The following is a 26,424-nucleotide window of genomic DNA, read 5'->3' as shown; positions in this document are numbered from 1 at the left end:
GACCTAAGCAGAGGTGGTGGAAGCAAGTGCAAGAAGATTTGGAGAGAATTGGGGCAATGGAGGATGATGCGAAAGACCGGTTAACTTGGCGAAGATTTGTTGGTGTGGCCAAATATCACCTCCGATATAAATGGCCCTGGGAGTAAGTAAGTAATAGGTTTAGAACATTGCTCCCAACAAACATCAAGTTGAGGTTGGTCAAATCCCTGATTTTCCCTACCTTAAATTACTGCCTACCTGTTTTTGGATACAGTTTAACACAGGAACAGATCACTATACTACACAGGCTACAGAATTGCTCTCTAAGGTTCGTATACAAACTTAAAAAGTATGACCATATCACAATTCACCGTAGGATGTCGAATACAATTTCCGTCCAGGAGAGCTGTGATAAGCAGGTTGTCTGTATCGTCCACAAGACACTTATCACTGAGGCACCACAATATTTAAAGGAAAAACTGAAAGCGAGGTCGGCCGTGAGAGAGCGCAGAACTAGACAGGACTTGTTGCTTGACATACCAAAAATTGTTCTTGATGCTGGTAGAAGGGGGTTTTCTTACTTCGGGCCGGCTCAGTACAATGCACTTCCTTGTACACTAAAAGCACTGTCTTACAAAAAATGTAAAGCTCGCCTGAAGAATTTATAATTAAATTTTTATTTTGTTTTGTAGTGTTAAGAATGTTTGTTTAGTTTTAGTCCTGACTTGAGTCAATTTGTAAAACAGTATTGTTACTGAAATTCGCTCATGAATAAAGACCTTATTTATTTATTTTTTATTTACTGTATATAACTATATTTATTAGGGATGGATAGGTCCCAAAAGTTTGGGATATTTTAGGGATAAATGTACTGTAATTCCGATCTTAGAGCGGGATCATATTCAATTCAGTATTTTCTCAAGGCAGCGTTTGTTCCAACTATTAGTTATTTTGTTGCGATCTCAAAAGATGATGACAATGTCTCTGAGACCGATTAAGGTGATCACCAATTCATCGCTGTGGCGGATGACGACAGTTATGTTTTGCGATTGCGAGAGATAATAACGATAGCACGGCAATTACAGTTACGATGGATGACATAGAACAGTGCATTAATGAATAACATTTTTTTTATCATTACTGCCTGCCATAAGCTGGGAAAGTGTACATTTTACCAGTTGAAATTAAATAATATTTTACTGAAGATTTTAATTATACAGTAGAGTCCCGCAAACTCGGCGTAATGTGGACTGGAAGGGTGCCGAGTCTGTGAAATGCCGGGTTATGGGGAACTAGGGTTAAAAATAAGAACAATGCAATTTTAAAGCTTTTAACCGCCTTTTTTTATTTATATTTATATTACAAGTCAGTATTAAGTCATCAGATATAGTACAACAAATCTTTGGTACGAGTTGTGAATGATTTGACTTGAGCTGGCTTGAGTCCATGTTTAACTCGGATTCAAAAAATCACTAATTATCTGAGCCAGGTGATGGCCGAGTTATCCAGACTGCCGGGTTATCGAGTGCTGAGTTTGCGGGACTCTACTGTAATTCATTTTGATAGCCCCAGGATTGCGTTTCATGACTAATAATGGTTAAACGTACCTTGTCAGACAATCCTTATCATGTACGTAGTATCAATTTTTGCTACACTCATATTTCGGTGAATCTTCATATGACTCCCCCCATTGTCAGGCTTACAAAAGGACCCACTTCTTGAGTTGTGGTCAGAATAAGTTTTAACATTTTACACGTAACACAAAATGAAAATACAAACCAATTACAGATAGGCCATCAACTACAGGCGTGTACGTACATTGCCGCAAGCAGGACTGAAAGCAGACTCTGAAGAAAAAAAATAAGTATCCCTTGTTGCACGGAAGGAAAAATCCATTCTTTAATCGAAAATTGGGAAGTACATGAAAACCCCATCCTGAACAAAAAGTACAACTCTGACAATCTCTAGTATTTATGTTTGATATGATAGTTTACTATAAATTGTCTTTGGTGTTGTGAATGTGTGTGTCAAATCATCAAATACCTATGACTAGAGTATTTTTTATGGATGATGCATATCAAGAGAGAAGAGGTCTCTGGCACCTACCGTGTCATACAAAATGCAGGCCTGTTTTTGCCAGAAGACGGAAAAAAGCTATACATTAAAGTTTTCAGACAGAACTGTGTAGATATTAAGTTAAAAAGGAATATTTTCTATTATAAAAAAATAAAATAAGGAAATGCTTTAAAAGTGTTAGGACTTGCTGTCTTTGGATCTGGCTTTCAAACAAACATTCAACTCTCTACAAAACTTAAAGCTCAGAACATTTTTACATTACTTAGATTTTAGATATTTTTTGAAATTTTCTTATTGAACTAATATCATATAAAAACGTCTTTCCTTTTTCGACACCATAATTTGCATAAATAAGGTATATGATGAAAAATATAGTTCCCTACACGGGCAAAAAGTCTTTTTTCAACCTTCGCTCGTTTTCCAACCTCGGTTTTGCCTCGGTTGTGAAACATGAGCTCGGGTCCAAAAGACTCACTTTACGCCCTAGTGATGAAATGTAGCAAATTCCTTCTCGCAAATACCTGCAAGGATAGGGATGAAGTACCAACATACTATTCCGTTATTTTGGTGGAATATGGACAAGTTGTTAAGTTATAGGATGTGTTTTATATTTAGAACGTTGTCTAAAACAAAATCTTGTTATTTTTTGCTGACAGTCACAATGAATTTATATTTTTAATATTTTTAGAATTTATAACATGGGTTGTCAATAAAGGTTTATTTTTTACTTTAAACAAGTTTGTTTTGTCCCGTCTAGATTTAGTTTTTCTCCTCTTATATTCCTCTAAATTAAGGGAGAACACAAAGACATAAGATAATTTATTTCCCTTAAAACACAATTAATTTATACAAAATGATAGTAATACTAGGCCTATGCACCTGCAAACCAGGAGATGTTATGTGCAATACAGAGTTGTGATGCAAAATGTAGTCTTAGTTTTGAAGGCTGCATGATATAATTAATATTCCAAAATAGGTGTGATAAAAATATTATCCGTTTATTTCATAGAACTCATTTATTTTTCAAACGAAGGTGACTCCTCTTATACTTATAAAACATGACTTGTAGTTGATTCCAATATTAATTCGGGGGAAAACATTTTTCCTACGTGCAAAATTGTAATGCAAATGACCAATTAACTAGATTAAAAGGAAACATTTTAAGGATGAGGTCAAATTTAAGCAAATTCCATCTCGCAAACACCTGCAAGTGACGTCGGGGAATTGCCAACATCAAATCGTGGACCGAGAGAGAACAGCTGATGACGCATGTCTATGACGTCATTGATGACAGTCATGTTTTGTCCCGCTTTACTCGCCAATCTAGAAACAGCTGATCGTGTAGTTTGATTGTTCGAAAAGTATATTACTTTAAAAACTACATTTGGTCCAAATAAATTTAATTATCGATGCGAGCTCAAGTTTTATAGAGATAGGCAAATTTAAAATTTTTTTGGAACGATGATGAATAGTTTTGTCGTAATTAAGTATATATGTATGTGGTAAAACTGTACATGTAACTTCTGAACTTAATTGACTGGTTTACCTTTGGCCTCAACCCCAAAAATAAATCCGACAAAACTAAAAGATAAAACTGTATTTTATCACAATGCCACGTAGCCACGTATATGTTTCTTGAGTTTATGAGTTATCGTTATACTTCTGGCAGGTGACCTAACCGTGCAGTGGTTCTAGGTCTAGTATTTGTTCCCCGTGTTCATGACGTAACTGTAAACCAATCTAGAAAGTGATGGCGACTTTTCAAGGACTCAACATAGTCAGCCGTGTAGATATGATAGAAATCACTTAAAATAACTAATGTGGTGAAGTCGCGTACCAGGACAATCAAACTATGGGAACAGGGTTTCTTGGGGTATACACTTTTTTTATCATTTTAAACATAAAAATTTGCAATTTCTTTCCAAACAGTTTTGTAGAGTTCAAAATATATTTGTATGGTAAGCGTGTGTTACTGATTTTTATTTACAGTAGACTAGCTGTTACCCACGGGGTTCACCTCGTTTGACTTCATAAGTATTAATAAAACTATAGATTGGCTATTGGGCTGAAATAAACCAAACAGAATACAATAATACAAACAAACAATCACGCCGGTTTTAATAAGGTAGTAAATTGAAAGAATAACAAACAAAAAAGGAAAGCTGAGGTATATTTTTAACATTAGGTATATGGAAAGTACCCTTTGGAAAGGAATTACGACACTAAAGGGCAATTTATGAAATAATGGATAGTTTTGTGCAAGGTTTCTCGTCATTACGAACATTTTAAGTATATTTTTTATGGAGGTGTGACTTTTAGTTTTCTCAAAAGTTTATGGGTACTTTGGGATTTATATTTGGAGTTTGAGCCCCACATTTGGTCTTAAGTAATCGTTCTTCACATTATACTCATTTTAGATTTCTTGCCTCGTTGTGAAGCACGGACAGAACAACTAGCTAAACATAATTTTGTTTAAATGGGGAATAATCCAGACATTTAAACGATATATTTGAGTGAACGTCCAATCAGGCAAATGGAAATTCAAATATTCTGCAGGTTTGCTGCGGCGGGGGTGCCAAGATTGTTTTGCATACATTGTAATGCGTAGTTCCAATTTGTGTTTCTGTAATTAATCAGACAGAATTGTGATCAAACGGTTCAAGTAAACATTGCTTCCTACCGCAACTGTATGCAAATAGATGAACGTGTGTCTGCTATTGTTAAAATAGGATCAAGGGTCAAAAACGTGACTTCATACTCAGACTTGACCAACAACTCAGCGCTCATCAATGTGTAAGAACAGGAATGCACTGATTGTTTCCAAATTAGTTTAAAAATTATGTGAACTAAATAAAACATGTTCCAACCTATATTAAACATTCGTGAGTTTCTAATGCCCACAATTCTTCTATTGTGGGCTGGTAGAAATGGAACATCGCTTGTTCGCAGTACTATAAAGCTGTGATAAAATAAGCGGAATAAAAGAGTTATTGAATTATAAGAATATAAAAATTTGAATCTTCCAAACGACTACAGTGCAACCTGCAACGCGACCAAACTGGAACTGCACACCTATTGAAATTGGTTATTACTTTATTTCATATGCAATTTTTTTATATCTACGTTCTGCAGCGATGATTGGTAAAATGACAACGATCGTTGAGCTCATCCATATCTGCTTAGAGAGTTAAATTCAAACTCTTGGCTCTTGGGTCGTCTGATTTTGTCATCAAACGGGGAAGAACAGAACGTGGCAAGGTTAGTAAACAAACCGGGAAACAATGATACTTATAAACATCACCACAGCTTACCATTCATTACCTACAACAAACAGAAAAATTACCTATATACAGTATACTGGACAATTTTTTAAGGAAATCTAAACTTGAATGAATGAATTGTCGAGTTCATTATCAATCGATATAGGCTACCTACTTAGCTGTGTAATTTGGAGTAGTCTTAAAGTGGGGTTTCGATTGTTGAAATTAAACATGTACTTGATGAAACTACTAATACCTACTTAAGAAGACTAGTTAATCCATTGAGTAAATACATTTTGTACGAGCACGATTAAAATTAACGTGTAATTTACTTAGAAAAACGTGGTGCGTTAGCGTTAGAATACCTGTCATGTGGTGATGTTTCCCAAGTCAACGATCCCAACCCAATGAATGCTCAGACCACACTTACTAATATAAAGTGTTTGTATTCCAAGAAGATTGTAAATCTTTTTTGCTAATTCTAATGCTTTATAAAGCGATTGCAGTATCAACTTTTATTTTTCAAACTCGGTACTTTTCCTGAAGTAGTTGGGAAATTTAAGTTTATCCGTATAAACAAGTAACCGTGACCGTGTACCCTGCGGTGTGTTTTCCTGATTTTGAGGTTATGTTTTCTGTTTACGCGTGTTTGAGGATAATCAATGCGCGAACGATCAGCTGTGAAGTATATTATCAGCTGATCCAGTGGGGCGGCTCAGTCTCAGTCGTCGCCGAACGACCGGCCAGTGCATTCCGTCCACAGACATAAGGTACGTCCGTGCTTATATACCGGATGAATAATGAAATAATTCGATTGTTATTTTGGTGTGTTGCAGTACAGTTAAAATAATTTTTCCATGTTTATATAAGACATGTGTTTTTTTGCTCTACAGTTTGAGTTGGTAAAGTTAGTAAAGTTGCACGCAAAATATTAAGATATGATTTGATACTTTAAGGGGGGGCTCCACCAAAAAAACTAGGAATTTAAAAAAGTATCAAATTTCAGCTATTTACCAAAAAGTGTTCTACAGTAATTCCTGAACATTTTAATGTATAACAGGTAGTAAAAATATTTTTTATGCAGTGTTATTTTACAAAACAGTACCCCATTACAGGATTTACAGAATTTTCATTTTCAACGATCTCCTACCATTCTTTGAGGTATTATGTTGCAATAAAGTTTTTTTTTTCATGTACCTACTAAATAATAATATGTAATAGATTTTTTATTTTGGTAGAGTTCCCCTTTAAACTTTGTTAAAACAACAAACAACATTGGTGATATATATGTTTCCATAGCGATTAACTAAAGTTTGGTTTTTTATTCGGGTAGTACAGAAAAATACATACCGTACGGTATCTCAAGTTCTCACATACATTATACAATTTTTGTTTTGTTTTGAAGGGGACATTCTACTCTAGGGTACAAACTGTAGAATGGAATAAGCCAAGTTCAGAGAAAAGTGTTGTGATGAATAAACAAAAATATTTCATAATAAAATTGAAAAATAAATTGATAATAAGATTTTTATAGAAATATTTATGTTTAGCAATTCCCAAATTACAGTTTGTAGATGTACATGTATTCTTTAAATTAAAAATTATCTTACTGTACTTACCTACTTAGGTACTGTACCTAACTCCAGATATATCTGTCCCCATAAACATCTGTTTTTTTAGGAAAAAAACACCCACTAAGGGGAGGAATGCATTTGATTTATCATATCAGTCATATTTTTGAACAAGGAAAAATGTTAGTAACTGTACTACATTTATGTCATATTCAACTAATTGTATTAATAATAAAAAATACGGATAACTTTTAGCATTTGATGCATTTATAATTTTAAGTAAGCAAGTACTTTATTTTTTATTTTAACGTCCAAGAACCAGTTTACAATAACTATAAAAAGATGAATTATTCTAACTTTTTTAACAAACATAAATTATTATTTGAGATTACCTGCAATAACGAATAAATACGATTGGACAGTAACAAAAAAGTTAACGAATGGTACTGTTTTGTAAAATAACACTGCATAAAAAATATTTTTACTACATGTTATACATTAAAATGTTCAGGAATTACTGTAGAACACTTTTTGGTAAATAGCTGAAATTTGATACTTTTTTAAATTCCTAGTTTTTTTGGTGGAGCCCCCCCTTAAAGTATCAAATCATATCTTAATCATTACAAAAATGAGCTCACTACATAATCAGGTACAAAGAAATTAGATAAGAAATTTAAATTAATTAACATAAGAAATTTGCAAAACAAATCAATAAATAAACAACCAATAAACATTATCAACAAACAAGAAATACAAATACTACATTTATGCGTAGGGAAACGGAAGAAATCAATTAGTTATTACATTGTAAACCCACTTAAAATAGCAAAAATATTAAAATGTTATTAACAATACAAACATATTTTCAACTACGAAAATGCCTTTACACACAATTAATGTGTTCTTGCAATTTGTAGGCATAAAAGAAGCTCTACTATGTAGTTTGAAGTTTTGACAATGTATTTTGTTATAGCTTGCCTGTGTAGGCCTATTTGCTCGACCAAAAACATTTTTGACCTTAAACCTGTTCCAAACTAGCAATTTGCCAAGTCACTGTAATTATGTTTGTTTTGTTATCCAAGCACATTAGTTGATTTATTTATAACCTCTAATTACCTTATTGTTGTAAATATAATAAGTCGGATGTGAAATAGACTGTTGCAGTTCAAATTGTGGAATTTGTTACTCGGATTAAAGTTTTCTTTCCATATACGTCAAGTTAATTCAATATTTTTATTTGGATATATTTAAATATCACGTTGAAATGTAACATAGTAACTTATAATCTTTCTCACACGTTTCAGAGGACTGCGCAAAAAAAGACCGAAAATGATTATTAAAGAAATACTTTCCGGTCTCACGATATATTAAATAAAAAAATATATAATAATAGTAAATGTTGGATCCGCTAACGCAACTAGAGCTTAGATAGTCATTGTGCTGTTTTCCCAACCATTCAAGGACGCCGCTGAAAAGACGATTTGAAACGGTTGGAATGGTTTCATTTTGGAGCAAAACTTTTATTATTTATGGTTTTTATGCTGAACAATGGTTTAAGTATCTTGCCACCCCTATCTAGAGTTCTTCCTATTAAACATTTAATTTAATGGATTTTCAAAAATTTGGTTTTAAATAGTTTTTAAATAAATTGAGTTAATTTAAAAATCACGTAAGTAAATGTGACGTAAAAATCACTTTACGTTATGTAAGGCATGTGTCAAGTTGAGTATATGTATACATATACTGGGAGGTCCATATATTTTACATGTTTCATGTTGAGAGCTAATCCATTCAATCTTTACCTTGATGTGCCCTGTATAACACTACACACTTACCACACGTAAATTGATGATAAATGTCTGAGATATAAGTAGTTTATACATTTTTGTCTTTTGAAAAAGTATAGTTCCACATTATTATAGAATTGTCTAATTGCAACTTGTAACTTAGTAACCATCCACCATTTCAGTTTAGCTTTATTGCAAATAATTATTCATTGTATCTATTAGACTCTTTAATTGAGAAAACTAAATAACAATTGTTTTATAAATGTGTCTGTATAAGAAGAAGTACCTACTCTACAGAATTGTCTTACTGTGAAAATATTTTAATAAATATTTCCTTAGATTTGTCTACTTTTATTATATGAATTACAGCTTTTTGGTTTTGTTATTTAGTATTATAACACCAAAACTATGTGTTGAGTATGTTAAAATTGAGTTTTTATTCAGTTTGAAAGCTGTTAATTTCGTAAGGGCCACTAGGCCTAGATAAAACTTGATATGTGTTTCAACATCTGGCTGTGTTTCGAAGTTTCTAGTTTTTGTGTTGACAAACCCACAGGTAGACAATTCAACTTTTCACTTGAGTTTCATGTTTCATTTAATATTTTTTTATGACGCTTGATCTGTTGTTTTGTTGACTTCAGTTAATTTAATCTTGGTTTATGTTATTTGTTTATATTAAGAAGTTTTTTTTTTAATTGTTTTGTTTTAATTGTTACCATAAACATTATTGCGTATAAACTAATTTGTTGAGATTGATTGATTGTACCATAGATAAAACATTGTACTCACTAGTAGGTTATCATGTAAGAGAATTTATATCAAGTTTAATCAATTATGGTGGTTTAACATCTTTTGTCAAACATCTATATATAGGTACTCAAGAACCCAACATTTCAATTGTGATTCTCTTAACATTTGTGTACATTTATTTAAATCTGTAATGTTTTGTATAAGTATAGTACTTTTCTGTGGCTCAGTAAAACAGTCTTAAGAAAATAACATAGCCTCCAACTATTGATTTAAATTGTTATTTTTGGGTGTTAAAGTTATTAATTTTTTAAACCTTTACTACATGACAACCTATTGTTCAATTTTATTAAACGGTATCTTAACACAATTGTATACACTAGGTCTATTTGTGAGACTGTATTTTCGGGTAAATGATTGTGTCGATTGAGGTTTTTTTCAATTTATACCAAACCCAATTAGCTATTGAGCATGCTACATAAAGTGCTTTTATGGCTTCTATTTAAGTTGGAATTTTTAATGTCTTGTTGTTTAACATCAATTAACAAAACAAATTACAGTTTATTTAGCGGAGGTTGTCACTGAGAAACACCTATAAAAGATTCCACTCACTTATTTTGTATTACGAGGAGTTTGTACCACTTACTCTGTGGGGGAAAATACAATTTGAAACAAGAAATTAAACGTTGCGTCACGACTCTAGACTCTTGTGCTAGTTTACTGACCAATCAGTAATCTCAATCGCCATCATGACCACAGTTTGGCATTGGAAGGTAATGAACCCCTCTCTCTGCACTTGTCCCAACAAACTTAATGTCAAACTCAATCTAATTGCTAATTTATATAGTAGGGGAAATTATTTTGCCTATTAGGCTAAGTTCCACAAACATATTCTAGTTTGTAGTAAAATAATGTTTAGATAATAGTACAATAATAATAGTAGTGTTAGCATGAAGTAATAATGTACACTTTGGCCCCAAAGACTCCAGTTTAAATACAGTCAATCTCTGTTGATTTAAATAAGACAGTGTGCAGTTTCTGGTCACATGGCTTACCCTAGAAACCAAAACAGTAAATTAAAATTACTGAAATTCAACTATCGATTTACTGGTGAGTTTGTGGCTCATTTGGTGACTCGGTAGCATCAAGGCAATGTATTGGGTTCAAGTCCTTGTGCTGGTGTCATCTCTTAAAAAATGTATCGTTACAGTTGATTCTTGTTCAGTTTCCGCTCATCCCTTTCTTTGCCTGATACTTTCTACCCACAAGCCTTTTATGCCCATCTGATCGGGTAATGGAAAATAAATAATACTAACTTAGTTTTAAAGATAAATAAAATAAAACGCTTATATCGAAATTTATAATATGTTCCAAAACTGCTGCATGGAGTGAAAGAGGTAACTGTCCTTTCAGGAAGTGAAGTTTTCTTCCTGATGTGGCAATGTAAATGTGAGGTCTGACCTCCATAACGGGGCCAAGGTCGTATCTGATATAATAAGGATGCGAGTCCTGGTGTACTGCACCTGACCCAGACCTTTGGGATCCTTACTTCTATGGGGCTGAAGGAAGCTATTTAAAACAATAAAGGTCCTTTGGGCTTTAATATAAAATAATTTATGTTTTCATGCCAGTGGCATTAAGGTAGGATACACTGGCCTGGTGAGTATCTAATGTCATACCTTTGGTTGGGAAGCATCATTAATTGATATGGGATTAGAAGTGATCCAACATGGTGGCATCGTCCTGTAATCCAGCTACAAGGAGGTTATGAATTATGTATATTTATAGGCATGCACTATGGATGCGATACTCCCTGGTTGAACATATTGTTGAACATATTGTGGATAAATTAGACAAAGGTGACCATACTGTTTCTGCATTTCTAGATCTGACTAAAGCGTTTGATAGTGTATCCCATTCTATTTTACTAGAAAAACTAACTTCTAATGGAATAATTGGCAAAGATTTAGCTTTATTAAAATCATACCTAATAGGTCGAAGGCAATATGTGGAAACTAAACACCTCAATGGCAATAAATTATTTAAAATAAAGTCAAAAACTAGATTAATTAAATATTCCGTTCCCCAGGGATCAGTCCTGGGACCATTCCTATTCCTTGTGTATTTAGGAAAGTTACCAGAATGTCTTTCAAATCTAACATTAAATAACAAATTTTGTATTTTTGCAGATGATATTAATCTAACGATAGCTAGTAGCAATAGAAGTAATGTTTTTGATCAATTATCCCAAGCAACAAACAAAGTCAACGAAAGACTAAGTAACTTGAACCTTTTAACTAATAAAAATAAAACAACAATAATTAAATTCTCTTGTAAAAATGGTAATTCAAGGAATGACACAGAACCAACAGACTGCCTTAATACTGTTGACCTTGCCGAAAAGTCAAAGTTCCTTGGTATTCTACTGGATAGAAAACTGTCTTGGTCAGATCATGTAAAAGAGGTCTGTTCAAAAGTTAGTTCAGGAGTCTTTGCTCTGAAGAGATTGTCCTCTTTTTGTGACATCAAAACATTGCAATCAATGTATTTTTCAATGGTCCATACCCATATTGGGTATGGTCTTGAAGTATATGGAGCAACATCAAATTTTAACCTCAAAAAAATTTTACATCTTCAAAAAGATGCAATAAGATCAATGCTTAAATTGGATTTTGATGCACACTGTAAAAAACATTTTATTGGATTGGGTATCATGACAGTTTATAGCCTTTATATTTACAAAACTGTTCTTCATGTTAAACGTAATATTTCAACATTTACTAGAAACGTCGATAATCATAATTACAACACAAGAAACCGATATAATTTCCAAATTAAAAAGCATAAAAAAGAAATATTTAAACAAAAACCATCGTACATTGGAATACAATTTTTTAATCAATTACCAATAAAAATAAAAAATGAAACAGATGACAACAGATTTAAAAACGCTCTAAAATTACATTTGACACAAAATGCTCTCTATAAATTCAAAGATTTCTGGGCTAAGCAATAACAGCATTGACTTAAAATGTTTTAGGCCTATTGCTGTTTCACTGAACTATATTTTTGTTTTCACTGAAGTATGCTTTTGTTTTATACCTACTTGAGAGATGACTGTATTATTTTGTTGTTTTGTTCTTGTGTATTGTATTTGTCTTTTATTTGTGTTTATATTTTATGTAATGATGAATTTGACACCATTCTTGTATATACAATTTTATATACTAATGAATAAAGATGTTTTGAATTGAATTGAATTGAATTGGTGTGAATTAACGTCCGCACGAGTATGAGTACCTACTACGATACGACTATCCGCAGTACTATCCTGATAATTAGACCAATTCGTATATACCAAGGCAAAAATGTGGTTCGGATTCCACTATAAACTGTAGGTCCCTTAGTTGCCATTAGGGCTATAATTAACAGCTGTGTCTAAGGAATATGTCGGCCTTAGTCACTAACAAGACTACAAGATCACGCCACTCATCCTATACTTACCTCCATTCATACTTGGCTTAAAATACCTACCTACTTTGTATGGTCGCCATTTCATTGAAAAGTATTAAAGTATTAAAGATCTTGCTTGGAATTAAACCAGTAACCCTCAGATTTGAAGGCCAGCACTATAAACACTCAGCTATCTAGAAAAATAGTCATGCTACAATTTAATCAACTGGTTGAAATATCTGTGTTACAAAATATCTCTTATTCACAGAAAACGAATTGTAGTATGCATATTCAATTTTACTTGCTATACAGATGGTAAATATTACAAATTTTCTTAAACCATAGGAAAATAGTTCAATCCCTAAAACCGCTGCCAATTCCTCATTGCCTGAATCATGAATCAGGAAATTAAGTCCTCAATAAAAATAAACCTTGAAATCAGTGATGAAACTTTTACTCAGCCTTATCAATATTAGTTCAAACACTTGATATCAATACATTATCAACCCAACTGCAACCAGCTCACAGCTGTTCTGTTCTGCCACACAGTTGTGTAGAAATGTACTGTTTATAGTTGTGAAGCTGCAAGTTTACAACCATGGATAACTGTTATTGCCTCGTATGTTGCAGATAATATCACACTTCTAAGAATATGTTCCCGACGCCCATCTTCGGTTTTGGAGGCAAAACTCCAAAAATGCTGTTTCTCACTTTCACCTTTGTATTTAGTTTTTCTGGTAAGTTACATAATTTCATGTATTTACAATACGACTTGTAGCATTGATTTTTGTTCACAGTTACATATCTAGTTCTATAAACCTGTGGGTGTACCTTAAGTTGTTACCTTATCAAATTTTGAAGGTAAATTGTCTATGAACAAATAAATTCTCTTACAGTTCTCTAAAACTCATTTAAAATTATAGTTTTAGAGAACTTTCTTATTATTCGTCGTTGAACTTCCGTGTGATAGAAGGTATTGTACGGTTTCAGTAAAACACAGCATACAAACTTAGTTTCTCAAGTTATTGCTCAGTCACTGTTTGCGACATAACAAACAAATGTAATTAATTCTGTTGTAAAATACACTCATCCGCAATACCACAAATGTTGAAGACATATCAGCTATTCAGCATTATTGCGGTTGGTCCAGGTTTTCAGGCAGAGATTCGGAAAAGCCAAAATAGATTTCTGCAAGCTCATGTTTAGTCTGGACATATCCAGAGGCTGCCGGCCTTGTACTTGAGTTGAACTTGAGAGTGCCCAGTGACCCTGGTCTGGCAATGCAGACTCTTTTTAGTCATAAAAATAATCAACAAGCTGATCTAAGCTTTCCACTTACTCTCGATACCGTACTTCATTGATTCAGTAGGGCTGCCACAATTGGAAGTTTATTAGAATCAATAAGTTTGAGTTTGTTATTTTTGGTTCTTTTGTAAGGATCAACATTTTGTCCAGCTTATCTGATCGGAAAAGAGTTACCCTAAGCACAAGAATAAAAAAAAACCTTTCAATATACACAAATATTCTAATTTTTGTGCCCAGTATGAAGGTGTGTGTGTTTCTCTTGCCAGAATTGATTCTTTCCCATTCCAGTTAGCCTGTCATCCTAATAACAATTCTTAAAACTATTCTTGTGTGGATTTATATAATAATTATTTTGAAAAACTTGTTTTCTCTTACAAAATTTTTTAACTTAAAACTATTGTTTTGTCCCCTTAAAATCCTTAACTACAAATGCTCTGACATTAATGTACCACACATTGCCTTATTCTGCCTCTACATACAAAATAAAATAATTAAGTAGGAACTTAACTTAAAAATGTTGATGATCCATACATTGTAAAAAACTGACAAACAATATCAAAACCCCATGAATTCCTCACTTTCGTACTATCACTTTCCTAGGTCTCACAATTGTAGAATTTGAGATAACCAGCCAAACTTAAAACACAACTCATCCTATAAATGGGTAGAAGATAGTTAATGACGTGAGTGTTAAGCTAACTTATTAGCTCATAAATCTTATTGATGGTTTTTGTTTTTACTTTGTTGGAACAGTCGCTACTCGCTACTTGCTACCTATGCAATAAGTTCTCTTCTTTAAGTCAATTGTTGTGTTCTTCTTTAAATCAATAAGTGTCTGTTTTTCTTGGTAATCTCTCACTACCACTACGACCAAGCAGTGTATAAATAATCTGAACTACCCTTGTACCAAAAGTAGTAGTACAAAAAAGCAAACTTTTCCAGAAAGATCTACTGAACACTTCTGTTACTAAGGTTTGCCTTGCCAAATCTTTCATCAATTATTTACAGACACTACTGGTCAGTAGACCATGGAACAGGTACATTACGATTTCTCCAATCACTAATGGCAACTTAATATGTGATAATACCAATAACAGCCTACGTAAGGTGATGTTACGTGTGATCTAAGGTGACAAAAACTGTGTCTATGTTGACTTCTCTCCGTACAAAAAGTCAAACAATAACAATAACTATTATTTACTTAGAGTTTTGGTTTACAATAAGTAAATTACCCTGTAAAATTGTGATTTACAAGCCACAAAAAGTTTTATTTAGCTAATCCATCACTGAGGGATAAATCTTGAGTAGTGAGGGCATTAGACAGGAGATAAGATGTTTTATGACAAGAACAAACTGTGATCCACAATCAGTGTTCCTACAACTTACACAATGGTATCTAAAGTAGTTGGTAATATTAAACAGACTATTTTAAAATCTAATTTATCACTAAGTATTGACATATGATGCCTTGTGGTAATGGAGACTAGTGTATTCTTTCTTCAACTTCTCAACTAAATTTTAAAACTCATATGTTTTATTACATTCAAGATTAAATCATCATTTTTTTCAAACTACCCAATTTTCTACCTTCAAAACTAAAAAAAAATACAAATAATACAAAACGATTCCCAAATACACCTATTCATACCAGGAAATGCGGATATGAATTTTAGGAGGAAGAAAGAACACTCACTCAAGGTATGATTTGCTTAATAATTGTAATTGAGACTTAACGATACAGAATAAATTAGGTAATACGCCAAAAACCATACAACACTCGTACATAAAATAAAATAATCTGAAGGGTGGATGAATTAGAGTAGGTTTTATTGTTAGGGTTAATAACTAGACCACTGACTTGCTAATTCATTAGGTACCTGAAAAATCAATATTTAAACTCAGCAAGTGTTTAGTGCTGATGCCGATCCAATGCCAACCAGTTTCAGCACAGCTTCAGCCGCTGTCAAGGTCATGGTTCTGGAATGCTGTCTGTCGGCAAATCACATCACTAGCAACACTTTTCTACGCAAACAGTGTGTTGCGCAACATTTTCATTCTTTGTTTGCTTAGAAGAATGTCGACTGAAAGTTTAAACCAGTTGTGTTCTATAGTAAAAACCGTTACGTGTGTTGATGGAGTTCAACTCTTTAATACGAGTCTTTGTCTTCATGTATTTAGAGTATTTTTACCATAAGAAGTAATGTAAATTTTGCTTTCTAAGACTGAGGCATTTTGAATACAGACACAAAATATTTTACGCAAAATAAGTCTAAACCCCAAAACCTTTTGTCTATATAGCTGGTGTCCAACTTATCAATTTTGTACAAAAGTCTAAAATGTACCAAAAAAAAAACTTTGTTGTTGAGGTTTGAAGTTTTTTTTTCCTTGGAGATATGTTAAACCTAGTTAAGTTAATGTTAGTAATAGTAAATTCCTTAAAGAAGCGTCTTATACTACAGTACAGTACTAATGTTGGTTTTTTTTTTTAATTGATAAAAGAATAGGCCTCAATAAGGAACAGAAGGTAAACTCATTACTGTTCTGATAGTGGCTTAAATGAACTATTTATTTTTTACTCTAAAGCTGACTATAATGTTTTGATGAAAGTGGTATGTCTTATCAATGGTACTGTTGAAGACATTAAGACTTTTCCCCTTTGAACTGTCTCTATCATGTGTGTGTATTTGTCATATGTTATTATTTATTTTTGTTTACTTTTTTATTACATTGTTTTCCTTGCTCATGTTAACATGTTTTTTTTTATTTCTTTATAATAATTTAACCTTTCCCAATCCAACAGGACTGGAGTCTAAACCTTCGCTAAATCATCACGATGTTGTCCCCTGGCGCTGCAGAGTGGGGGAAATGATTCTCCCTCCACCTCCCCTCTAGACGGCGTCCAAACAAGCCCGCGTTGTTTTACATGCATAAACCTATGCTGCAGTTTTTCAATAAGTTAAAAAATGAATATTTATAAAATTAAACTGTCATAAACTAACCTAACCAACCAAATATGCTGATTATATAAAAAAAATATATAAAATAATAATCGAATTAAGGTTTACTAATCGAAAAAATAGTTCTGTTCATAAAATAAAATTATAAATGCCTTGAATTCAATTTTAGAATTTATTAATTATAAAATTAAACTGTCATAACCTAACCAAACCAACCAAACTTGCTGATAATGAAAAATCTAACAAGGTTTACTAATAGAAAAAAAATAGTTCTAAAATTATAATAGCTCCAATTGAATTTTATAATGTTTTAATTAACAAATTAAACTGTCATAACCTAACCAAACTAACCAAACTTGCTGATAATGCAAAAATCTTAGACAAAAAGTTAGTGCTACCGAGAGGATTTGAACCTGGAACCTTCAGATTCTCAGCCCGGCACGTTATCCATTAGTCCACCGAGGCCGGTGGCTACAAATCGTATCGTTGCGGTAATGGTGTTCCCTCAGCCAATTGAATGCTTTGCTTCCCCCACTCCGCAGTGCCAGGGGACAACATCGTGATGATTTAGCGAAGGTTTAGACTCTAGTATCCAACAGGTACTGTGTCTGTATTCAAAACTTGTGTTATGACCCTACAAAAGTTTTCTTTCATTATCAACAATAAAGCTTCCTCAAAACTGATCTTTTATCTTTATAAACTTCCTGATTTGTCATTAAACTTGGAAACCCCAATCTTGGTGCATTTCATGCACAGGTAGTTATGTCAGAATTTTATGTTTTAATATTTGACCATAAGTTTGATTCAGGTACATCATGATCAATGGTTATAAAAACAAATTCTATAGGTTTAATGCTGATTTATTGTTGCAGTGGTTAGTGGAGACCTGACAGTCCTTGAAAATGAGTTGACGATTCTCGTTGGAAACACATCACATTTTACTCTTAATCTGACGTAAGTTGAATAACTATGAATTAAGGTGTGAAAAATTGCTTTGATAAAAATAACCACAATTAATATAGCTACTTACTCTTAAGTGATAGTTCATTTGTGTTTTTAAGTGTTTTATGTGATCCATTTTTATATTTTATACAAACAGATCAATTTGTTTCCTTTAACACAATGTGGTTTGTGTATATCTATTGTTGGAAACAGAGCTTAGGCCAAATTGGTACTAAGATATATGCAGATTTTATTGAATGTTTCAGTCTTCTGTTTGCTATCCTAGAGTTGAAGATGAAAGTGGTCGATTAACTTTCGCCTCTTGATGGGTCCAGGTCGTGATTTAATATGTTTACTAATCAGGCCAAGTTTATAGATTAACTCTAAACTAGAATCGCTGGAAAATTTGGAAATTTTTTCATTCCTTTATAGGTACATGTCTATAAAATCTATTGGAAACTTGGATTTAAGTGGTAAAATGAATTGTCTTTAATTAGGAAAGTTTTAAATCACTAAAGAACACCTGGATATTGTTTTATTTGTTTTGATGAAAATTCCGGGTTCAGTAGCATTATTATAAAACACTCTTTAGCTCATGCAATTATTCTGTAAAATATAATGGGCATATTTATCCCTTAAAAACACTACACAATGATCTACGCTTTTTATAAATGTCATTTTGAGCGATTACAAAACTGGTTTTTCAATATTTTAGTTGACATAAAATGATTATATTTCTGATTTTGTTTTGACACTGTTAAAATAGTTTCACATAATTCCGCATTTAAATTTACTAATTTCTCTCACGCAATTTTTCATATTAGAATTTAAATAAATAACTAATTCAATGCTATTTTTATTAAAATATGTTACTCGAAGGGAGACCCCTTTAAATAGTTTCATAGCTGAAATTCTTAACTGAACGGAAAAAGTTGTGCTACTGTACATTTAAACTCTTTTACCATTAAAAAGGTTAAAATTATGTAGATGTAGCTCTAGGGCAAAAAAGTGTTTAAAAATAATATACAAGATTCTTTATTTGGTCAATTGAACAGTAATACAGTTATAGACCACGTCAAATTGTTAAGTTAGGCTAAATGAAATATTGCATACAGTAACAGGTACATAGTGAATGGACATTTTTGCTTGACTAGATTTAAGTAGAAACATTTAAGCTGCAAATACGATACCCAAAGGAATAAAAACATAAATATTACGAGACACAAACAATGATATAGTTCTAAACAATAATTAGAAGTTGTGTTCTATAATGTATTCTTTACAATAATTAGTCGGTTATAGATTATCACCTAATTTTCTGGATTAACCTTACTTAGTCAAATATTTTAACTAATTTTCAGTATCATAGTCCATCACACTCTGTATCTGTATGTAATCATGTTGCAGTACATTTTAGTTTTCACTAACTTCTCAGGTGGTGAAATTCAAATTCCATTTCTCCAGTCTTGGTGTTAATTTCATTGATTGTGTTTCAGAGAGCCAGTTGCTCAGGAACTGGACGTATCATTGATAGTTCCGGAGAAGGATGTTCTCAAGATTGACCCTTACCAGATCACTGTTGCCCCTCGGTCTGCTGGGCCGTGGAAGATTGATGTGACCGGTGAAGAAAGAGGTCACTTCCTAGTGTATGCCAACGTCACACCTCACGTCGTCAAGTGAGTTACTGAGACACTTAGTGACATTGTTACAATGTCACTAGTTTGTTTAGTATCGTAGATTGTAAGTTTCAGTGGTGTAGTTGTAATTTTCCCGTGTGGTAGTGCTCACTGTCTGAAAACAGTCTATCATCGAAGATTCTCGCAATTTCATTGTGAAATGCTCTCAATTTTACGCAGGGTTGCGAAAGATGTAGGCGTCTCCACGACAGTGAGACGCGGCCTTGAGAAATGTTCACAGTTACGATCACATGAGACGTTCACAGGTTTATCATAATCTCTGGAGATTTTAACTATTTTGCCGCAATTGCGAGAGATGTTCATAATTCATTGGATAACCACGTTCTCATCTCCAGGACCACGAGGTCATTACTCATTTTTTCATGAGCTGGTCCTCGACCCCCTTTCATTGTAGATCTTTACTGTTTTAGATATTTTTTATTCAACATACACGTTTAAATTCCATGCATTTACCTAAATAATATGTGATTGAAAGTGGAATCGCACCCTTTATCATAGATAGTCTGAGTTTTACTGTTCTTAGTCAGTGATATGTTATGTTATGAATGATGAACAAAAAAACAAGTTTACCATTGTTGAGTGGCCTATTTTAAAATCTTAAAATATTCATTCAACTTTTATTGTTTGCATGTGCTGTGTGCAAAAACAGTTCATCATTTAAATAGCAGAAGGTATAATGGCCATAAACTGACAACAGATTATCCTCACTGAATTATCTTCAAGGTTAACATATGCGATGATCCGTCATGGCATCTGTTTACACTCTTCTGTTATGGTTATGATCCATTAAATGTGTGAAGAATAAGTTTTTATCAGTCAATGAAAATTATATGCTTAATGTACTGCACCTATAATGATTTAATTAATGTGCAGATTTGTTTGTTGCTAGGTAGTGAAACTTATCAGTTGGGATATAGAGCGTGAAATGTCAACGGTGAAGTTACTTCTTGAATTGTTTGGATTTGATTTATTTTTATGGCTTGGAAAATGTTAATGTATTGTAAATAATTTATATTGTGAAATAAGACACCTTTGTGCAGGCATGACACAGAATATTTACTCTTAAACAATATTATTGTTAACAATATAAATTGTACAGAGCATTGTTACTATTGACATATCGGTTTGAATTAAACATTTTCATCAGATCTTATTGAGTCTTGTCCAAGATACAGATGATTTTTGAATATTATCAACAAAGAATCGTCAGATAAAAGAACAGGAGATTGCTGTTTTTGCAGCTTTCTCAAGAGGAAGTGAGGCAGGAGTTCAACGTCTTTGCACCTTATATTTTGTTCTGTGATGGGAGATTTTAGTTTATTTCATTTCATTAATATCAAATTTTTTTTCAAAATCTTTTTTCTTGTTCATTTTATTAACTTCAAGGTTTTGCCTGAATTGACAATGGTTCTCTGTACCAGTCAATGCTGTCTTAATTAATTTGGTGACTCATAAAAAAAGCCAAATAATAATACCAATCACCTCTTGTCTTCTCTTTTTGTATTAGATTCTTAATCTTTATGTTATCTCAGTTAGTGAAGCTTAGACCAATTTTCAATAGTCAAGATTAAAGAAACAAATTATTCAATACTAATGGCAGTTTACTACTTCTAACTAATGTTTTATCTCTTTAACAACTTTTGAAGTGTTCCGAAACAACTGATAGTCTCCTACTGCTTTCTGTCATTCGAACTATTTTACATAGTAGTTATCTGAGTGAATGTTTTACTATTTTGACCAAAAGTTGATGTACCTACAATTCAAAATTTGACATTAAACTAAAAAAAACTCTTTATAAAAAACACAAAACATTGATTACTACAAACCACCGTATTCACTTTACTCTGTAAATCACACAACATAACTTTGATTTTCTTGTTGATTTTCTTTCATCATAATTTTCACTGGTTGCATTTAACGCCTTAACTCTCCCCATATCATCATTGACTCAGTACTGTATGTCTTAAGTCATGCATTAAGAAAAATTTAGTACTAATTATGGACGAACAAATAAATAGTATCATAAAGTAATAATGGAATCACTGAGAAGACTTGTAATGTGGATAAACTTACAAGAAATGGTTGTTGAAAAGGTTTTTTTTTATAGTTTTTGTGTAGAATACAGAAACATTTACACTGCTTTGACGTGTGCCCACAAGTGGCTGCTATATGTATTCAGGTGATTGAACTGTTTCATCATTATTTGCTCAGTTTGTGGATGAATCACTTGTTTTTGGCATATCTTTCTCTTTGCATTTCAATAAGAAATCAAGTTTATAGCTTAAGCCAGAAAAGCTAGTGTACATTTATTATATCATCACTTTCTTAATATTGACCAACAATATTCATGCCTCCTGCTATTGCTTTTTAAAGGAACATTCATCGACAAGTTAGGTAGGATACCAGCTGATTATTTTTTCATCATGAAGCTATAAGCACTCGAATATAACTTCCATACGCAATGTAGCCTATACAACATCGTATCATTTTTGTACATTGGTTTGTCAGTAAAAATCTTGATTTGATCGATTTAACATATTGTGCAAATTAAGTTTATTTTAAACCATCTGCAATTCATCTAAAATAAAAACTGAAGCTATAAAAATTCATTCAATTACATTTCAACGATAAAATATTATCAAAACCAAAATCTTCAAGATTAAATATTGGACAATTTTCATAAAGTCTGACATGATTTATGAGTATGTAATCTATCTCTTATCAAGTTGAGGTACTTGAGATATCTATTCATCTGAGGTAATATCCCTCAGTTTTACGTTGTTTTACTTGTTTTCCTCTTGGTTAAATATTAGTTTGTCATACCTTGTGTAGAACTGTGCCACAGACAAGGTCTTGTCACAATACAGGTCAAATGTCAATGGTTAACAACTCACTCTCACCATAGCAGACATTGTTCAGACATAATTACAGTCAAATAACTTCCGTATTAGGCGCAAGTCATCTCTTGTTTGTAAACACTAGTGGGCCACTCTACTTCTTTGTTCTCATAATGTATACTTGTATTGAGTGGTTTCAACAGTTCTTTGTGAACTATGAATAGACCAATGGTTGGTTCACCATTGTTCTATAGACCTTCATTTCAATTTTTGGTGTTCATAAATTGTTTTACCAGTTTCTTGATTTTTGATTCTCAAACAGTTTTTTAATGTTTTTAAAAATGATTTCTCCCATCAGAATGTTAATGAAAGTAAAATTGAAAACCAGAGGTACATGACAAGCTGTTACGATTTGACCAGAGTAAAATGATTCTCCACAGATTTCTAGAAGTGATTAAATCTTGTCAAAAATATTTCTGAAAATTTATCTTCCTAAACAGTATTAGAAATTTAAAAGTACAGTAAGTTTATTTGTGTTTGGATTTCTTATACAAACTTATAAATACAATTTGGAAAAAATGTTATTACACAAATAAAACCAACTAGAAATTAAAAGGGTCAAATAGTGGGATTATGATTTGCCAATAAAAACTCAACATTCATTAGAAAACCCAATTTCTATACTAATGCAGATAAATATGACAAAAAATACTTCTTTCTACCTTTACTTTTTATAAATTTGTATTGATAAAAGTTGGTTATAATTCTTATATTTAGCAAGTGGGGAAGAGTAGTGTGGAAATGTTACCTAATCCACTCAAAGATTACTCATCAAACAACCTTTCCTGGGGTTTTCAAGCTTTCTATTTTGTGTTAATGATTGAAAATCCGAGGAAGTATATATATGCACAGAAAACATATTACTATAACCCAGAATACCAACCGCATGGTAAAAAGCATTAAGTGTTTTGAGAGAGCTTTGCCTGTCAATCGTAGGCAGCGCCACCAGCGTTGCTATGCTGAGTGCATAGTAATAAGTTTTCTGTGATATATGTGGGGCGAAGTACAAAAATATAAGAATCAGCTATTTTGCATTTTAGGTACAAAAATATTGCTTGGTTAAGTAATCAAGGAAAAATCTTAACAGTACTCATGTTCTTTTAACAATAAAACTGTGAAACAAAATTTGTAAATGCTTAGCACTGTTCTGTTTGTTACAGTGCAGACAAGGCATTCATCCGTGTCACTGTGCAATACTCAGAACTTCTCTCTCTGATCAGTGTGATCATTGGTTGGGTCTACTTCATAGCTTGGTCCATCTCCTTCTACCCTCAGATCTACGAGAACTTTGTGCGCAAAAGGTGAATCAAAAATTTTGATTACGTACAAATAGGCATTCAATAGTTCAATAGCTTACCTATCTTTCATATCGTGGTATTAACTTGAATGAACAATGTATTCTATGGTGAATGCAAAACACAGCTTGTGCGATCTTAATGATTATAAACTATTAGGTGTTGTTATGTATCTTCTATTATTATTAATTGACCTTGAGGTAGACTTTTAGAATAAACCTATAGACTTCCTAATTTTATTTGTTTTCATCAGCTGTGTGTTAATGTAAAATATTTGGCAAATGAATATAAAATATGTTTGGAAAATTTTAACCAAACACAAAGAATCAACTAACATCCAGTCTACAGGATAGACCATACTACTCAGAAGCCCATTCCTGAACAACAGCGCCAGTGAATTAATTATGTTAAGTGTGTTGGAAACAATAACACCTATCTATCTTTGTATAATTTTTCTTAACATTGGGTAAAATTTGCAAAAATTGTAATGTTTTACCAAATTATTTATATGCACTTGTCATGATTTTTTAAACATCTTAATTGAAAATCCAACAAGTCACCCTCTGTTTACTATCAAAAGTAATTTAGCATAAAAACAGAAATATGAGCGAAGCAAGCCTTGATTCCTTGATTGCATTTTTAACTTCTCCATTGTTATGATTTATCACACAATAAACATATTTGAGGCAGGTAGAGTATAACCATTACCCTATGTAATTTCACTTAAAGTCATACAATGGGTCGTATAACTATTAAACCTACATGAGCTAAATATGTAGATAAGGAAAAAGAAGTTGGAAAGGGTAACAATGCAACCAAAAAACAGCTGATGGGGTAATCTATATTTATATATATAATACGCTAAGCCGATTTTTGTGAACAGAACTCCTCCCTCATTTTTGGACCGATTTTGATGATTAAAGTGTCAAAAGAATGGCCCTGATCTGTAAGTGTTTTTATTTTTTTGAAATCTTTATTAGTTCGGGCTGGATCTTCCATCAAAGTTGGGTTTTCTCCCATAAGATTAACATAGGGGGAATAAATATTTTTAATTAGAAACTTTGTCTCCACTAATTTAAGAGAACGACTAGGCGTAGAAACTTGGGAGAGGTGTCCAAAGAAAGGTCATGGTCTGTAGATGAGTTATGAAAAGAAAAACGAAGTAAATCCCCTTAGGGCTCTGCCCGAGAAGCCTTTAAAAGATCCCTCCACAGATTTGTTTACATTTTGGCCATGTGGATAATACTTTTTAATGAAACAACTGTTAATTTTTAAATTGTCTTTTAAACAACACACATTTATTAGGAGTTACTGAATTGTCCAAAATAAGTATTTGCAATGTTATTTTCTGATTTTAAAATTGATTTTCTTCTGTATTATGTCATGTTTTGCAATATAACGTTACATTACGAAATCAGTGGAAAATCCTTTTATCACAGTAACTCTTACAATTATTCCTTATTGAACTATCTTATATCTATTAATTGGGTTGGTGTCTGCCTTTTCGACCACTTTTGCCAATATTTTGTTAGACAGATCATCACAGGTTAATGAGATTATTTCCATACACGTTTTCAATTATTGGAAAAGTTGTCCATATTATGGAGCCAAGTCCATATTTTGTCAAATTAATATAGTAGTGGTTTACAGCAACTTGATTAATTCCTTAATAATTTTTATGAAAAAATATGTGCATGATTTAGAAAGTCCTTAATCTGCAAAATTGTTACATTGTGTATTCATTCAGCTTAGTGAAAACACAATAGAGCCTTTGAATGTTATTAAAAGTAACAAAAAGGGTTGTACATGTTTACTAGCGCTACTCAGCACAACAAAAACCATTTGATTTATCTCTAAAGTAGTTCGTTGAATCATGCCTAAGAGCACTAGTGTAACGTGAGCTCGCTTATAACTGCAAACTACCTGGTCTTTCGATGGTGGCATGGTAGCTAAGTCGGCTGAGGCATTGCACTGACAAGTGTAGCGCTGAGGTCTTTCTACATGCGCGGGTTCGATCTCTGACGTGTGCAATCCTGACTAAGCTCAATAATGTGTGGCTAAGCTAGGGGAGTGGCCCACCTTAAATAAACGGTGTCCGGCTTAAGTGGAAGTTGATTGAGTTTAAAAGGGATTGCACACAACACCTGTTTTGCTACTTTTTCCTATAGAGGAGGAGGACATGATTTTTTTTTGCTTTATTTAGGTTAAAAATGGGCATATCCTGTTTCAAACTGTTAACAGCAATAACACGATATAACGTAAAAAAAATACTTCAAAAGATTGGGAAATAATTTAAAAATTTTTGATCATTTTTTCAGTCACATTCCCCTTAATAAAATATATTTAAAGATTTTACAGAGAGTGATATCTATGATCATATAAGACCAATAGATGGAGCACGTCTATCTAACTAACATTAAAGTAGGTGAAGCCAGGTCCGCCATCTTACTGTAGGTTA

General features: G+C 32.6%; 1 protein-coding gene across 1 annotated transcript in view; it reads left to right on the top strand.

Moving 5' to 3' along the window:
- Window positions 1-5,969: 5,969 nt before the first annotated feature.
- Window positions 5,970-26,424, top strand: part of LOC128993998 (cystinosin homolog) — a 39,054-nt gene continuing 18,599 nt past the window's right edge. Inside the window, exons 1-5 of the mRNA XM_054418184.1 lie at window positions 5,970-6,085; window positions 13,504-13,610; window positions 18,008-18,089; window positions 19,574-19,753; window positions 23,832-23,972. Of these exons, the coding sequence (XP_054274159.1) occupies window positions 13,526-13,610; window positions 18,008-18,089; window positions 19,574-19,753; window positions 23,832-23,972 (488 nt within the window). The 5' untranslated portion in view covers window positions 5,970-6,085; window positions 13,504-13,525. The remainder of the gene's footprint in view (window positions 6,086-13,503; window positions 13,611-18,007; window positions 18,090-19,573; window positions 19,754-23,831; window positions 23,973-26,424) is intronic.

The sequence above is a fragment of the Macrosteles quadrilineatus genome, unplaced genomic scaffold (genome assembly GCF_028750875.1).
Source record: "Macrosteles quadrilineatus isolate MER2022 unplaced genomic scaffold, UCM_ALF_1.0 Scaffold_5__1_contigs__length_97177068, whole genome shotgun sequence".
In the NCBI taxonomy this organism is placed as follows: Eukaryota; Metazoa; Arthropoda; class Insecta; order Hemiptera; family Cicadellidae; genus Macrosteles; species Macrosteles quadrilineatus.
This window is presented reverse-complemented; position numbering and strand designations above follow the sequence as displayed.